General features: G+C 36.5%; 1 protein-coding gene across 4 annotated transcripts in view; it reads right to left on the reverse strand.

Moving 5' to 3' along the window:
- The window catches only part of als2b (alsin Rho guanine nucleotide exchange factor ALS2 b), a 35,532-nt gene extending 19,561 nt beyond the window's left edge, over positions 1–15,971 (reverse strand). For 2 of the 4 annotated variants that reach the window (XM_077199526.1, XM_077199525.1), the window contains exons 1-12: positions 15,767–15,952; positions 14,572–14,628; positions 14,302–14,450; positions 11,061–12,118; positions 8,608–8,784; positions 7,636–7,783; positions 4,211–4,379; positions 3,935–4,031; positions 3,780–3,857; positions 2,099–2,293; positions 1,767–1,938; positions 835–1,024 (exon numbers count right to left, since the gene is read on the reverse strand). In XM_077199526.1, coding sequence (XP_077055641.1) covers positions 835–1,024; positions 1,767–1,938; positions 2,099–2,293; positions 3,780–3,857; positions 3,935–4,031; positions 4,211–4,379; positions 7,636–7,783; positions 8,608–8,784; positions 11,061–12,118; positions 14,302–14,450; positions 14,572–14,588 — 2,450 coding nt within the window. In that variant the 5' untranslated portion in view covers positions 14,589–14,628; positions 15,767–15,952. Of the gene's footprint in view, positions 1–834; positions 1,025–1,766; positions 1,939–2,098; positions 2,294–3,779; positions 3,858–3,934; positions 4,032–4,210; positions 4,380–7,593; positions 7,784–8,607; positions 8,785–11,060; positions 12,119–14,301; positions 14,451–14,571; positions 14,629–15,766 lie in introns of all 4 variants that reach the window. The other 2 variants (XM_077199524.1, XM_077199523.1) reach the window with 2 other exon arrangements.
- Positions 15,972–18,209: the final 2,238 nt, after the last annotated feature.

Here is an 18,209-nt window from a genome sequence, read left to right on the forward strand (position 1 = left end):
GTCAAAGTTGTTCGCGGGCAGCCAATGAAGACCATTGGCATTGCGCAAATTTGTTACAAACCTACAAATGTTCGCGCAAGTAAGATTGAAATTACTGACGACATGTTTCATTGCAGTTCAGAATCAGTTCTTTTTTATTTTGGGGAACAATACTGCATGAAAGGTAATATCTTATATATAAATAAGCATAATATGGGAAATAGCACTGGGAAAACCACTCAACTAAAGATATCCAATTCGGGATCAAATCTCTGACTTTTAAAAATAATGACTTTCAAAGAAAAGCGAAACTTGTGATCATCTTGAACAACGTAAAGGTCCAACTGAGGTTGTCTGATTAAAGACATTTGAGGATTTTGTTTTTCAAGTATACATCATATTAGAAGTATTAAATATGTAAAGCTGGAATATATTTCTTTAGAATTAGAAGTTAATTCAGTAAAGCTCTGTAGAGAAAATAACTTGCTGAAAACATCCAGAAAAACAGAAACACAGCAGATTTACAGTAATCTGATTTCAAGATTCTGTGTTTATCTGGTCAGACTGCACTCAACAGGTGTCTTGTGCTCTGGCTCTTTCCAGTGGAGAAACAAATTGATGAACATTGAACAGGCAATGCAATTTAAACATGTCTGATATTATGTTAAATATGGTCATGGCAGTGACACATCTACACGGTACACATTTAAAGAGCAATTTAAATCCTGTACTTCATGTTATGTCATTATTATTGAGCATGGGGTAACAAACAAAATTCAACCTCTTATTCCATCCTCTGAGGAACCACTTCATGACTTCAGATTCTTTAATTGTGTGTGTGTGCTGTATACTTGCTCTGAATATGTGTCCAGGAACAGATGTGCGTCGTCAAGAATAACAAGACCTCGGATGTCACGTGAACGCTGCAGGAAAGAGGTTAGAGAGGCCGAGTTTTGACCCGTGAGCTGAGACAGCCGACCCAGTCGTCCAATCAGATTTTGCAGCAGCCCTGCAGTGGACTGACCGAGGCCGGAGCTTAGCGAATCTTAAAAAAAAATAAAAAAAATAAAGTAAGACCTAAAAATCCTAAATGATTATTCAGACACACAGGATAGATATTTCTTGTTTTGGGCTTTATTTCTAAAATTTGAGAAACATTTAATATATAATTTAACACATAATAATTATGAACACATAAATACTTACAGTTTTAAGTATAACTGCATAATATTTTTTTTATTATTAAAAAAAGGCTTACAGATAGCAATCTTTAAATATCTACTCAAACACCATATTATATTATAGTATATAGGTGTTAGTTTAGCATCATTAATATACTATTATAGTTTTTGTTAATATATTATTTTGAATTAGATTATATTTTGAATTTTTCACTTTAATTTTAGTTTAAAATAATATAAATGTTTTGTATATTTGTAATTTGTATTATATTGTGTATAGAGTATTTAATAATTGTTATTTATTAGTTTTAGTTATTTTAGTACTTCAACTTTAAATAAAAATGAGAAATTTTGCCTTGTTTTTTTTTTCATTTAACATTAGTTTCAATTCAAGTGACACATTTTTGTATGGTTTTAAATTTAGTTAAAAATAATAACCTTGTTGCATACATCAAGAGATTGTAAATTATTTCATTCATTTCACTTTCACTGAATTAGACCATAATTTTACAGCTTGTGCAGGGCTATAATGAAGATATGTTAATGAATGTCTAAATCAGAGAATAAAAACTGTTATTGTCACACACACACACATACTGTACATACCCAGTTTGAGCAATGGCTGGAGCAGAAGACTCTTGATATTGCTGAGTTTGCAGTAATATTTCCTCTCTGCAGCCGCCAGCTCATGCAGACTAGCAATAAAACCCATTACATTACGATCCGTCAGCGCCGCACATGTCCATCCACCAGCACACACACTGCTTACATAGCCCAACTACCACACACACAATGAAAAGAGACATAAGTTATATAAATAACAGTGATAACACATCAACAATGTACAGAATCTAAAGCACATTAATATGAGAATATAGTTTATTATATACAATAGCAATTCGAAGTGATGATGATTATGATGACAAAGGCTTGCTCACATTCATACAAAAGGGCAGCAGCACTGGTTGCTGTGTGCACTCTCCAGTCTTCTCCTCCTCCTCCGTTTGCTCTGCCACTTCTTTCACCTGCTGCCCGCTGTAGTACAGGATTGGCTGCATACAGTCTCCATCAGCCAATAAGAGAGTATGTTGTTGCCCCGCCCCGATATCCCACACACGAATCCCATCTGACAGCTGCGCAAAGACAAAAGAGGACAAACAAAGCAAACAAGTCATGAATCAGTATGTTGTCAATGTCAACACAAATTTGGGCACTAGCAAGGGCCTTAATCCACTAAACAACATGATTGTGTAATTGTGCATTAAACCATCATTGGTAATTCAATAACATCAGGAACAATATCCTATTGGTCTAAATGGTTTTGTTTATCATGCACCTTCCTTGTAGATATTATATAATACATTGGCATCATAAAATATGTACTCATCCTTCATTTTGAACGGTTTAAGTGAACAGCGGATGCTCACTGGTTTTTACAGTGCATTGTGGGAGTTGTTCGGTATTTAATGTTTAAGTGCACCCTTGGCAGTTTTCTGACTACTCAATTAGGGAGCCGACCAGGACTCATCCAAACAAACTGGATACATGTGTACACTAGATGTCTAAAGACTCACATTGCTGAAAGGTGTGTGCGAGTGTCAAAAGTTTCTAACCTTGCCATACTTTCAGGGCAGTATTCCCACACACAACTAGACCAGAAACAAAACTACTTTTTTGCGGGACGGCCTCAAAGGGAAATGAAACTTAAATTATTTTCTTTTCTTAATTCCAAAAATGCTGAAGTTTTCTTTTTTGGTAATGTTATTCTGTTTTATAATTAAAAAGGGTTTTATTTAAAAACAATTTAATACCTGAATGGTATACCCTCATTTAAGTAAATGTGTGTTGTTATATCGATACAATGTTATAGAAATGATATGGGAAATAAAATGTATGTAAAATTTGAATGAATAAAATGTACAAATGGTTATAGAAATAAAATTAAACATAATATCAATATATTATAATTATAATAATAATATTAATATTATTATTACAAACTACACTACCGTTCAAAAGTTTGGGGTCGGTGAGATTTTCCTATGCTCACGAGGCTGTCTTTATTTGCTCCAAAATACAGTAAAAACGGTAAAAATATAAAATAATGTAAAAATTTTAAACTAATTGATTGTAAAAATTTAATTTATTTCTGTGATAGTAAAGCTGAATTTTCAGCAACAATTTCTCCAGTCTTCAGTGTCACATGATCTTTCAGAAATCATTCTAATATGCTGATCAAGAAACATTTTATTATTCCCACAGTTGAAAACAGTACTAGTGCTGTTTAATATTTTTGTGGAAAGGTGATTTTTTTATTCATGATTCTTTGATGAATAGAAAGATCAAAAGAAGAGCATTTGGCTGAAAATGAATTTTATAAATATCTTTATTTTCAATTTTGATCAATTTAATGCATCCTGGATGAATTAAAGTATTTCTGTCTTTCAAAAACTTTGGAATGTTAGTGAAGAAAACATAGAAAACAAATTGACAAATATTAGCTTTTTAATGACTTTTTTAAAAAAAACATTTTAAAATTTCCAAACCTTTTGATCCATTTCAAAATGTTATTCTACCTGTTGTGATATTTTTATGTATTATGTGCATGTGTGCATATACCTTGGCTAAGTGAGGGAAGCTGGTGGGTGTTTCCATGTGTCCCAGCTGCCCAGAAGTGTTGCATCCCCAGGAGAACACCTGCCATACACACACATTACAGGAGGATTACACTAATACACACTCACAGCCATAGATATGCAGGTGAAGTGCGTCACCTGTGATTGGGCGGTCAGGGCGAGAGAGTGATGAGCACCTGCAGCCACTCTCAACACCTCTTTACCATTCAGACTCTTTACACAGACGGGCTGCAGTCTGGAAAGAAAGAGGAAGAGAAATCACTACAGTAGGTTCCTCCGTGAGGCATCTAATGAGGCTGTCCTCATTTTGGCAGAGCACATTAAATTTAAAGCCCTGGACTCTTATGTAATTCATGAGTTGTTAGGGAAGACTGGAGCTCCTCCAGTCAACCCTGATGAAGGGAAGACTCTGACCTTGGAAGGAGGTCACCATGTCCAAGCTGCCCTTCCTGGCCTCGGCCCCAGCTCCACACTTCTGTCTGCAAAGAAGGCAGGTGGGCATCGGCCTCAGGTATGCCTCCTGGAGAGAGCGGGATGGCCCGTGCGCGGGGGCGGCTTGTTCGCCGCAAAAGACGAGGAGACACTGAGAGAGTAGGAACGAGAAATTCAAGAAATTCAAAGAAGTTTGAAACATCAATATACAGTGCCCTGTCATACACCCGGTGCAATGCAGTGTTTTTTGCTAGTTTCAGCCCGACGCAGTAATCATTTTCATGTCCTGCGCCACGTTGTTTAAATAGCAGATGTATTTGTGCCCATCTGTGCGGCCATTGGCGTGCTGGTCTGAAAACGATAAGTGTTCGGGTGCATTGTTGGCACGTTGCTATTTTAAGGCAACTGAAATAGACTGTGCCATTGACCAACAAAAACCTAGTCTAAAGTCAATGGCGCAGTATTTTTTTTGTTATTTAAAAGGAGCATTAGTAATGTGCGCCTATAGACGGGTCCAACACGCGCGTACACTGCTTATTACACACAGGGACGCACAGCAGCACACAAACTTGCCACATATTAAAAATAAAAGGATTACAATGTAAAAGATTATTATTGTGAACATAAAGATGGTGGAATCCGGTCTGTCCCGTATATGGCCTGCATAGGCTTTAGATCATGCGCTTAGATCATTAAAATAGGGCCCTTAGAGGTGGAACAGTCCCCATCCAAACAAAGACAGTTCATAAGAAAATGCAACTCATATGCATTAGTTTGATTCTGCTATATGAACACAAACAAAGAGCATAGGGAAAATTCGCTTGAATCATTTAACAGCACAGACGAAGACCCACAGACTCGGCCAACTTCAGTTTAACAATAATAATGCGTTACGTTTATATAGTGCTTTTCTAGGTACTCAAAGCGCTTTTACTCCTCAACCACCACCAATGTACAGCATCCACCTGGAGGATGCGACGGCAGCCATATTGCACCAGAACGCCCAACACACACCAGCTTACTGGTGGAGAGGAGACCGAGTGATGAAGCCAATTAGTGTATAAATATGGGGATGATTAGGAGGCCATGATAGACAGAGGCCAATGGGCAAATTTGGCCAGGATACCGGGGTTAAACCCCTACTCTTTTTCCGAAGGACATCCTGGGATTTTTAATGACCACAGAGAGCCAAGACCTTGGTTTAACATCTCATCCGAAGGACGGATATACACGGTATGGCCAGGTGCACACACAAATAAACACACACAGACTGCTGTCATGCTGAGTTATGTTCCAGCCCTACTGGGGTCCATCTGTCACTCAGGAGGGGCCGAGGAGACCAGAAAAGGTGTGTATGTAGCAGGTAGCTGGACGCCATTGTCTTCTCTAGCCTGCGTATCAGGCTTCAGCGGATTTATGAACTCAGACAAACACACAACCAGGCTGAGGTACACTATTAAAAATAAAGACTCTTTACTGGCGTCGATGGTTCGCTGAAGAACCATGAACATTCATTTTCATTGTATAAAAAGTTATTTACAGACTGAGAGGAAAAAATGTTCTTCTAAGAAGAAAATGGTTCTGGAAAATGGAACTGTTCACTGAAAGGTTCTTTGGCGAAACCAAAATGGTTCTTCCCTCTTTTGGAAACTTTATTTTTAAGAGTGTGTCCTGTAGCCTCATGAGCAAAGAGGTCCCATAATGTTCTAATATCACAATCTCTAACTCAGCAAATAAAACTAAATAGAAATCACTTTAAAAACATGCAAAGCACTAGAGCAGAAAGTTTCTGACATCTCTGGAAAGTTTTGATTACATAAATTAAAAAGGGGATGTATTCATGCATCTACAACCTGCTTGTTAATAAAAATCAGAAGGTCTACTTCTCGATAAACTAAATCGCACAAAGTGTCAACAACACGAGTTGGTCAAATTTCTCCCTAAACACAAGTATAAAAAATAAATTATATTTTAATTAAAACATTGAAGCAAGAATTTTCTACATTATGACTTTTTTAATGAAAATTATGCACATTTTCACCCAAATTCAATTACTCTAATGTGAAAATTCAAAAAAAAAAAAAAATTTAATTTGAAAAATATATTCTCTTTAAACATATGCACTACAGTTCAAAAGTGTGGGTTCTGTGAGATTATTTATTGTTTTTAAAAGAAGTCTTTTTGCTCACTGAACCTGCATTTATTTGCTTAAAATTATGATAAAAACAGTATATTGTTAAAAAGTATTACAAACTACAATAACTGCTTTTTATTGTAATATGTTTGAAATGTAATTTATTCCTGTGATGCAAAGCTGAATTTTCAGCATCATTACTCCAGTCTTCAGTGTCACGTGATCCCTCAGAAATTGAAACATTTTGGTGAAAACATTGGAGTTTTAATCTCTTTTTAAAAAATCTTACTAACCACAAACTTTTGAATGGTAGTGTAGATATTTAATTAAATTTCCAAAAATTAATATAGTGCCCTTTAATTGACTCTGTAGTCTGATTTCAATAAAAATAAACTTTGTACTAAAGTATTTTTTAATTTCTATATTTGTAATTGTTATAGAATTTAATATGAGAATCACTAAAGAAAATGAGGATTACAAAAACTGTCAATTAAAAAGGGTGTAAAATGTGCCTTATTAAATGTAATGAAAATTATCATAATCATAATGCAAATAGTTTTTTATGCAAAATAAAAAATATTTTTTTCCTTTTCATTTTGACCTAAAATTTGTTTCTGTGAGATTCACTAATAAATCTACTTCTAATCTAAACATTACGCTTTGTACAACTGCAGCACATAAATACCTTCAGATGTTGTGTAGGATGCCCACACCGTCACCTCAAATGCTGCATTGTCTGTAACGATGGCAACAGCAATATATGGAAAACCTGTCCACACGTGCCGTCGGTAGAAATTTGAAGAGCCATGGCAATAAAAGCCATGCCATTAACAAACACATTACAGTACGCATAAATTACCCAATCTATGATTTGGAGGGTTTTACTTTGAACTGAATGAACTAAGCCTTAACATACTGCACAGGATTAAGATTAAACATTCAACTAATAAATGAATACATTCATAGCAATCCTCCCTCTGGTTCACATGGGTCTAAAGAGTGGTACAGTCTTGTTACGCCCTCTACACTGAGATGATTATAAAACCAGACCATTTTCTTTAAATATTTATGAAATTTGTCACAAAAAGGAATGGAGTTGTTAGTTATTCATAGCCTCTGCGGCTGAAAAACCAAGCGTGTTGACGGAATAGCAAAATTCCGTAAGATGCTCGACAACTAGTCCATGCTCATGAAATCTGAAGCGTAGACACACATCCCCAGGCAGACTTACGGAGACGGTACACTGGCTGTAAGAGAAGGAGAGCGTGTGTACCCTGAGAGAGCAGGCCAGGCAGGGACAGGCGACGGCTAAGCTCCGCCTCCTCCTCTCTGATGTCCCCCAGGCTGGAGCTTTTCTTCCCCTGCATGGGTTCCTCCAGACGGAGTCTCTCCTCCATTCGCTCACGGCCCTCTCCTGGAGCCTGGAGCACAACAACTCTGGTCAAACGCATCATAGCTGGATCATCATTAGGGGTGTAACGGTACTCAAATATGACGGTTCAGTAAGAATTTCGGTATTGAAGTATTCAATATTCGGTACAACAGCGGTATTCGGTATAACACTCAAATAAAATTTAAAAAACATGTAAATTTCACATGAGGCAGGTTGTGCATTAACTTCTCCAATTCATTATTGACATATAATCATTTACACAATAACAGTCATAACTTGTTTTCATAACAAATTTATGTAAACATATATTAAAATAATTAAGACATTACGAATGGGTAAAGTAAATATAATCAATATAAGCTAATATATTTGTAGACTCTACAGCATGTTAATTCACTAGAGAAATTAACTCTAGAGGGGAGATAGACACTATATGACAATTTAATCTTACGCGAGATATTCTCAAGCTGTTTTATTGATGCCTTCCTGCGTTTGAAACAATGGTTGAGAGATTACAAGAAAACATATCTATGCAGAGATCATCTGTTCTTCTTCTGTGCTTTTTCCTATTGTGGTGGTTAGCAAACAGCATTTCATTACCGCGCGCACCCCTTCTGGATTGTAGTGTGGATTGCCTGTGATTTGACTGTATTCGTCGTCTGACTGTATTAACCGAACACGTGACGTTACACTCCTAATCATCCTTCAGTTTCTTTCCAATAAAAGTGCCAAGTATAAAAATGAAATAATGATATAGAAAATGTATTAGTTTAATGTTTAGAAAGCGTGATTTTGGCATGTTAATGTAACAAACATTTAACATACAGTATAAAAACTGGAAAATACACTTACCCAGTAACCAATGACTTTTCTCAGAGAGAGAGCTTCATATGTGGATACTACACGTTCCCCCACTGCAGAGGCACAGGACACCACCAAGTTGTTCAACGCAGAGCCCATTGGAGTCACAGACTGGGCGACCGGGATCAAGGGATCACAGGTGAAAGGATCAGCGGGGTCACTGGAGAGCTTTGATAGGACAGATATGAGCTGGACATGAGAGTTCTGAATTGCACATTTAGAAGAAATTGAACAGTTTGAATAACGATGGCTTGGGATGGTCGACTTGTTGGACAGCGATGGTCAGCTAGTATATTTAACTAAATAAACAAAAATATAGTATAATATATATATTGAAATATATGTCATTCCAAACCTATATGACCATTTATTGGTAACCAAACAGTTTTAGTGACCACTGACTTCCATTGTATGGACAAAAAACACTGAGACATTTCTCAAGATTCCTTCTTTTATGTTCCACAGAAGATAGAAAGTCATATATTTTTGGAATGACATGTGGATGAGTAAATTATACATTTAAATTTTGGGGTAAATTATGATTTTTAATTTTTGAGCCAACTATCCCTTTGACCATTTATATTAGATCTGGATAGAGATATAGGTATGTAGTTGTACATGTACATTTCCATTTATTTTCATATTTCCATTTAGATTACTTCTGCCTTACAAAGTTATTTTTTAAAAATGGTAATTTAATAATACTGTTAAAAGTTATCTTCAACAGAATCTCCATTTTTTATACTGTACAATACATTATAATGATGTAAAGCTCAAACTCACTTCTAACGTTTACAATTACCTATTTTAGTTTTTGGTGTTTATTTTTAACTAATTTAGACAAAATAGTACTGGATTTATAATGCAGGCCAGTTAGTAGTTATCAGTATTAGCTGAATTTGCTAGAAAATTCTGGTGCATTTACCCTATGCATTCTGTACAGAGAGCTAACTGTTATTTTCAAAATGATCGCACCATTTTAAGTGAAAAAGTTAATAAAATGTTAATAAAATGTATTTAGAGAAATCAAACTAAGAGTGTTCATTTATCAACTTAATGTTTACTCGCCATTAGTTATGTTTACATGTACTAGTCCAATCCGATTTCATATTCTGAATGTTCTGCTTATATAAACCCTAAACTTTGCAATCTGATTCACAGAACTGGAAAAAGCCACTGATATAATGTCACCAGAACAATGATATAATGCCTTGATTACATACCAAAAAGGAAAGCTGAAAATATGACAGAAAATTTTGCAAATATTCAGTCTCCTTCACTGACCAGTTCATAACATGTTAATAAACATATGCAATTTCGTACAAAGTAAAATGTATATGTAGGATTGAAAATAATCCAAGGAATTTGAAATGAACATTTGCTTTGAAAGACATTTGTTTTACTGTTTTCCACCCCCTCGTTCGCCAATGATCATTTGGAGTTTAGGGCCTGATAGTGATCAAGGTCTGTAGGCCAAGATGTGTGCACTTTGGGGGTCTATGACTTATCACACCTTTAGTACAATGGAGGGAGTTGTAATTATCTGATTGGTCAGTTTGAATTTCTCACATTTGGTTTTTAGTCACATGGTCAGGGAAAGGATAAAAGAAGATTGGAACTGTTGCTCTGTCTCTTTTAATGCTCTGCTCTTTTATGCTCTGGGTCTCTTTCTTGAGGCTCTCTCTCTACCTTTCTTTACCTCCTCTTTTCTCTTTCTCTCTCTCTCTCCCTCTCTCTCTCTCTCTCTCTCTCAGGTAACATTTTACATAAATGCTGGGTACAATTAATGATATAAGTATTATCATCTCATACATCTATTTTGTAACTATTTTAAGTGTAACCATATTTTGTCATTAAACCTTTTCAATTACAAATAATGTGCTAATTAGTTTTGATTTGGTATTGACTTTGAAGTGCTACCTATTGCAATACAATATTGTCACTCTATATAGCACCGCTCTCCCACATATTAAGCTATTGTAACTGCGCTTATTTCCTTCGTTGGTATAAGTGGCAGTGGGTGGAATAGACAAGAAATGTACAGTTTTCTACCATCTTGCTGACAACGTTTCATAGTCATTCGGCAGTCCTGCAAACTGAACCCCTGCAGGAAATCCACCCTTACATATTTAAATAGAGATCTTATTAAATAAATTAAAGGACTCTGTTCAAAATACGCATCATAGCACTGCCTATGTGTGCAAGGTATTTTTAAATCTGATTGAGAAGAGTCCTATTCAAGGGTTTTATATGATTAGCTTTTCCTAGTAATCAAATTATATCAGGTCTACACCATTCCCTTTCGCTCCGATCAAAATTTTACTCAGATCGAGCTTTATCAGACCAAATAAGTTGTTTATATGGAGGATTTTCAATCCGATTGAGTCAACTAATGGATTATTTGGATGCATGTAAACAATGCTACTGTTGTGCCAGAGACTAACCTGAGCAGAATGAAGTGTGCTGGGGGTCTTGGTCATGTGCTCTGCCAGGGCATGATCAGAAAGCCTCTTAAGATAGGCCTTCACAGCCTGCTCATCGGGGAATGGGGAGTACTTCCCCCCTGTGGCTCGACAGCTGTCCGGCTCAAGGGTGCAGCACTCTGAGGCTTCCACACAAACGTCTCCATTTGCGACCGGAGCTTCATGTTCAGTCGAGACTCCTATGATTGGTTCTACAGGTTCTTGGCTAGATGCAGGAACCTGAAGTTGGGGTTCAGAGGCAGGTGTGCTGTCAGTAAGAAGTGTAGATTCAGGGATTGTGCTGGAGGTGGGTGATCTTGGAATCTGGGTGGATATGGATGGAACAGGTTCTGTAGGAGAGCTCTTGCCTTGTTTAACCTGTTCTGGATTGCCCTCTAATGCAGACTTGGTCTCGCTGCTGTCAAGCTCTACACCTAGTGGACAGTGATGGCCATCAGAGATGATCACGTGGTCCTCTTTGTCGGTCATAGTGTACAGCAGCTGATGGCACTGACCGCATTTGTCTTGAGGGGGTTTTCGAGGCACCAGAGCCTCAGAACTTCGCACCACAGCCAGGCTGTGAGCAGCTCCACAGGCCACCTGCAACACGTGCCTTCCCGCCAGGGGCTCTACCTTCTGGGGCTTCCAGACAGGAAACGTGGAAGTGTTCAGGCCCAACTGGCACCCGCTGCCCCAAGCCCAGACTTCATGCTTGGCTGAAAGAGCGAGAGTGTGCTGGTCCCCACATGCCACCTCCAGGATCTTCAGCGTCTGAGGGGGTGTGGACTCAGAGTCAAGCACGCCCACAGGGGTGGGGTTAGGGATAACAGAGAGTCCCAAAAGGCCACACTGGCCATGAGCGTTTTCTCCCCACATGTGCACGCCTCCATCCTCCGTTACTACTCCACTGTGGGCGGAGCCAGCAGCCACAAAAACAACATGCTGTTCGCTAAGCACTGTCTCCAAAACGGGCTCAGTCACTACTGATGATATTTGGTTCTGTTTCCAAGGCAACTCACCAAAACTGTAGACTTGTCCCCCTAAATATAGTATAGAAATGATTACATATCTGGATTGCAATACCATTGCAAAATGTATGAGAAGCAATAGTTTCATCTTTTCACAAGCATCTGTCTAAAGCAGTGGTTCTCAACCAAGGGGCTGGTGCCAAATTCCAAGGGAGCCAAAGGATGACTTCGATTATTTAAAAAATAATTAATTTAAAAATATTTTACTTAAAGCTGCAGTTCCGTAGTTTTTCCTCTTTGTCGCCATCTATGTTCAAAATCTCCTATTGCAGTTATTCGCGGAATTATCAACTTTACGTGGATTGTGCCTCGGCACCGCACAGCACGGATGAATCCAATCTGTCAGTCACCGTGCCGGTGTGGATACTGTCATTCGGAATCACAGATTCTACTTTTAGGAAGTATGACCAACATAAGAATTTTCAATGGAAAATGTCATCTGAACAAGTAAGTAACATCCACTTTTGTTCTGACCAACTAAGGGTAAAAAAGCATCGCTTATCATATCACGTCAAACCTTTGTTCTCAAATTGTTAATGTTAACAACATTAGCATTGCGTGACTACATTTAATGCCCTTCAGATATGTATCCTTGTTTTTGCATTGGCCCAGTTGCAGTCTCTTCTTTTCTGTAGCTACTCCGAAGTCCAAAGTCTTTTACATTTTACAACGGGTGAATCTCTAGTTGTCACTGGTGATTGTTGTTTAAACCTTTCTGGATCAAGTGCTGTAAGAAAAGGCTATAAATCTCCACCTCCAACATCCTCACACGCAATATCGCCTACTAGCCGAGACTCCTTCTTTATATGTACAGATGTGACGTAATGACGCAAAGACATGCTCGAATTTCCCGCAAAAATCCACCAGTACCACTGTAATTAAAAACATTATTACTAGCTTACCGTTTTGAATCGAGCTAAGGCAAGCAGATCGTTTTGAACACTGGCTGGTTATGTACTTGCTCAAAAAAAAAATTGGATAATTCTTAACCCAAAAAAGTTCCGGAATGCAGCTTTAAAGTTCTTTCCCTCTGAATAACAATTGTTTTTATTCAATAATGAATAAAGAATTTGTAAACTTATGGGATCACAAAGTGAATCATTCTTAATTGATTTAATATTTATACACTCCCAGTTTCTGTCAATAAAAAATAATTTTGAAAACAAGCTGCTTTGTCATAATTACAGGAGAAATACCAGAGGAAATATTTTAAGGTGAAGTCACATTCACCGTTGTTTAGCGAATTTTTGCAGGCAAAATCCGGTCTTTCGATAGAAATTCGATTTCGCACGAGGGCTAAATTTCTGTGAGAAATTTAAAAACCCTGTGAGGGTTAATTTTTCTATACAGATTCCGCAATGAATTCAAATTGGTCATGCAGATTCGCCATGCTGACCAACAGAAAGCTGCTTAGTTTTAAAGTGACTTCTGTGTGAGCTCAGCTGTGCTTAATACATCACTACACTATTGTGAACAGACATAGACATTTTTTTTGCCTGTGAAATTTTTTTTTGAGGGGGGGGGGCAAAAAGGTTGACAACACTGGTTTAAAGTGAACATAAAACATTTTCCTTGTGAAAAAAATATTCAATAAGACAAAAGAAAGACTTTTTTAATCATGTCATGGAGGCCCACATTCACCCTCAAGAATCCCTCAATGCATCCAAATGGTAATGATCTCTTCTCAAATTATTAATTATTTTTCCATTTTAGGATAGTTCACTCAAATGTAAAATCCAAACATGTATGACTTTCTTATGTGGAATCCCATACAACGAAAGTCAGTGGCGTCTAAAACCATACTGGAAACCAACGACTTTCATTGCATGGACAAACACAGACATTTTTCAGAATATCTTTTGTGTTTCATAGAAGAAACAAAGGTTTGGGACTGACATTAGGGTGAGTAAATAATGACAGTATATACATTTTTGGAAGACCAGTCCTGTTAAATTACTGTACAAACATAACCAAGACCTCTCATGACTTTTAAAGGCAGATGTTATTATATTTTGATAAAAGAGATGACTTGAACACAGTTAGCATTACATTAATAGCATCCATAAATAGTGTCAATTTGACACTGACTTTAAACAAAAAGCTCATAAAATATTAGTTCTTTGCATCTACAGTGTTTCCCAGCCAAATGCATGTGTATCTATGCCTCGTTCACGTGTGAATTATAAATGTATTACCCTCTACTAGCAGAACACCATGTCTAGCTCCCAGGGCAGCCTGGAGCACGGGCCGGGAGAGCAGCACCCTCTCTGGTGTGGTTCTGTAGGAATATCCCCTCCACGTATGGAGCAAACCCCTCTCCCCAGAACCGTCCTCCTCACCAGAACTACAAACACAAGTGATGCACACACTCTTAGAGAAGTCATGAGACAAGAAACAAACACTAAGAAGTATACAAATGCTGCTTTGTTTAACCCTGCTGGCAGTCTGTCTTTGAACACACTCACCTTATCTGCTTCTCCATCTCTAAACGTTCCCCATGTCACAGCTGTAAGATGATTGTCCTGTGAGAGAACGGGTGACAAAAGACTTCAGATGCTGAATGACAACAACTTGTTTGTTTAAAACTGTCACCCTACCACCCAGTACACATAGGTTGTAATTCATGAATGCTTTGAAATACAGACCTTTTAAAGATTATTACAGAAGTGAAAGAAGCTTCAAAAATGAAAGTGTAAAAAAGTTATAGGTTCAATTTTAAGTTTAAGCATATGTTCTGAATTAGGCCTAAACATTGTTATTTTAAACAAAATGTTTATTTTACAAATTAATTCAGACTCTAAAAATCAAATCGATATGTCTAACTAAGTTGTGTTCCACATTTGAATTTGATGTCACAAAAATGGAGCACTAAAATAAAATATTTTAAAGTACCATTTTCATAATACAATGTCAAATTTCCAAAAGGTTTTCACAGGATGAATTTCGAGTGTGTGAGTGAATTTTTAACGAATGATAATTTGTGATTATTACTAAAATAAGTAATGATAATAAAGCTAACATACTAAACTAATTTTCCTGAGACATGTTTTCAATCCTTGATTGAACTACAGTCACGACAGTGAGCTAATTCTGAGTATATAAAAATAATAATATAATAAGTCTAGATTATGTGTAAAGCAAAGACTCTTGACTCCAGACTAACTGTGTAAACACATGTGTGTACACACACCGTTCAGGGACAAAGGTGACGTAGAGCTGTGATGAAATCATCAGCTGAATTGACAAAAACACAACAACAGATCTGGGGTACTGTCTAATACATTTTCTTATAATGAATATTAGCAACTCCTATTCCGAGTTCTTCGTTAAAGCACAAGCTGTCAAGCAGGTTAAGATGGTCATGAAAAAATGAATTAAGATTCGCTTATCAGACAATATTCTAATTGATAACAATGATCCATATGATAATGTATAATATGAAACTAGACATGTCTGATGCCACCAAAGCTCAACAAATTTAGAGAAACAGCGTCGACAGGTGGGGATCATGTTAAATAACTGATGAGTGGAAGATCTTTACACCACTGTAAAGTCATACAAATACAATGCAGTCCCTTGAAGACAGAAACATTCCTAACCTTCATTTAATTCGCTGCTTTAATATCAATCTGATAAACATTATGCTTCGTTCATTCTTACCCCAATATGTCCGAAGTGAATGATTCTTGGTTTAAAATATATCTTGTCCGCTTTTTAAAACGCTTGATCAGAGATGTAGTATAACCGGTAATGAAAGTAGCAGATAGATAGCAGAGCGAAGCTCATGATGATGATATTAATCGGGTGTATTGTGGTTGTTGTGAGCGCTTCACTGCACGGAGAAGCAGGAGGGACAAACCGGATGGAGTATTTACGCTTTCGCTTTTTCTTCCTGGGCAGGTAACCTTTTTTTTTTTTTTTTTTTTTTTTCAAAGATTGCATCTTTTTTTCTTTCTTTTTTTTTTTTTTGCTGAATGTACAGAACAAGACAGGGAACAAACAACACTGTAAGACACTTCCATATAGGTAAATACAGAGTTTGAATTAAAAAAAGAAAAAAAGAAAAAGAAAAAAAAGAGAGAAAAAAGAAGGAAGGAGCAATGGTGAAGACAAGCACAAATCCAGTATACATGAAAGGAATGAAAATACTAAAAAAGTTAATATTTCGATAAAGAAAGACATAAAGTTTCAGACTTTCTATTACGTGTTTTGAAGTATTTGAAGCTCTGAAACATTTAGGTAAAATCACATAGAAATATATTAAAGGAGGGCTTACATTTTTTACATTTAAAAGTATGGATATGATATTTACCCATCAATAAAACAAAATTTACAACATCAATGAAGGGTAAGTTTAAATCACACCTTAAAAAAGAGCACATCTTGTAGGGCTATAGGAGGAATTGTCTCCATTTTTACTGACAGCCAGCTATGTATATCAAACCAAAATTTCGAAGTAATCTGACAGTAAAAGAATAGGTGATTGAGTGTTTCAGGACCAGAAGAACAAAAGCCACAAGATTCCACCTCGAAATGAAATCGTTTCTGCATAAAATCATTTGGGTAAACCTTAAACATAATTTTGTAATGAGTCTCCTTGACCTTCGGAGCAACTGGGTATGCATATAGCAGGTAAAAGCTTTATCCTTCACTGAGGTTTCAACATCTCCCAAAAAATAGCACTGATAATTACCAGTGATAATACATTTGAGTTCTTTGTAAATAAGTTTGTTATTACACTTACTGTCTAAGAGGTATATATTACATATTTTTAAAGAGGGAAGGGATACTGCAGGTCTAGATAAAGCATCAAAAAAACTACTTTGGATTATTCTTAGCAATCCAGTGGGTATAGCATTGCATACCTTATCATAACCTTTAATTGTAATTCTAACTCTATATTTATTAATGAAATCATAATGAGATAAGAAATATCCATTATCATCTAATAAATCATGAATAAAAATAATGCCTTTACTATACCAATCAGTTTTAAACAGAGATTTCCTATTAATACCGGGCAGGTAACTTGTAGAGGATGAGGGATGAGTTGGTTGCTTGAAATGCTTAGCTGGTAAGCTAAATATATTATTTTATTAGTCAATAGAAACTTTAGATTAATAATAATATATGGATTCACAGTGTCACTTGCGCTATAATTTTTTTTTGACATAGACCATTTTTCTTAAAGGAAACAAAAATGAAATTTCTGTCATTAATAATTACTCACCCTTAAGTTGTTCCAAACCCTTAAGACTTTCATTCATCTTCGGAACACAAATGAAGATCTTTTTGGTGAAATCTGAGAGTTTTCTGTCCCTCCTTTGACAGCTAAGTTACTCAACTGACACTTTACATGAGTGTCAACTTTTAAGGGGTGGTATAATGCCCTTTTCATAAGATGTTAATGAAGTCTTTGATATCTCCAGAGTGTGTATGTGAAGTTTTAGCTCAAAATACCCCACAGATATTTTTATATAGCATATTAAAATTGTCACTTTTTGAGGGTGAGCAAAAACGTACTGTTTTTGTGTCTGTCCCTTTAAATGCAAATGAGCTGGTGCTCCCGGCAAAAAGGGCGGAGTTTCAACAGTTTACGTCCTCCTATACAACATGCACTGAACATTTCAAAAACTTTTAGCCTTTTATGTTCCAACCTGAGTTGGACAAAGATGGAGAGCCTCAAGAAGAAGTGATAACATGTAGAATGCAACAGGACATTTCTGATTGGTTAGTTGATGAATTTAGGTAGCTAATGTTTAACTTAATTATCTTCTAGTCATTGATTAGAATACTCTGTTATGATAATCTATAGGCTACATTTTAGGGGTAGTGATGTCGCTAACCCGGGGGGAATGTCGTGTAGTCCCGTTTGTTGTAGTCCTTAAAAAACGATTTCTATAAGAGCAAATATCTTCGTTTGCTTTGAACTTTGAGCGTGTAACTTTGATGTTGTTTATGCTCGAGTTAGAAAAGTGAAATCATAATCAACCACCCCTTTAAATATACATTTTGCTACTATGTCAACAAATAAAGCAGCTGAGATTTGCAATAGGTATTGTATATTTGTCTTGCTATTGTATATTTAGTTAGCATTTTTGCT

This window comes from Siphateles boraxobius, unplaced genomic scaffold (assembly GCF_051911475.1).
Source record: "Siphateles boraxobius isolate OS27281-9 unplaced genomic scaffold, OSU_SipBor_1 41, whole genome shotgun sequence".
Classification (NCBI taxonomy): Eukaryota; Metazoa; Chordata; class Actinopteri; order Cypriniformes; family Leuciscidae; genus Siphateles; species Siphateles boraxobius.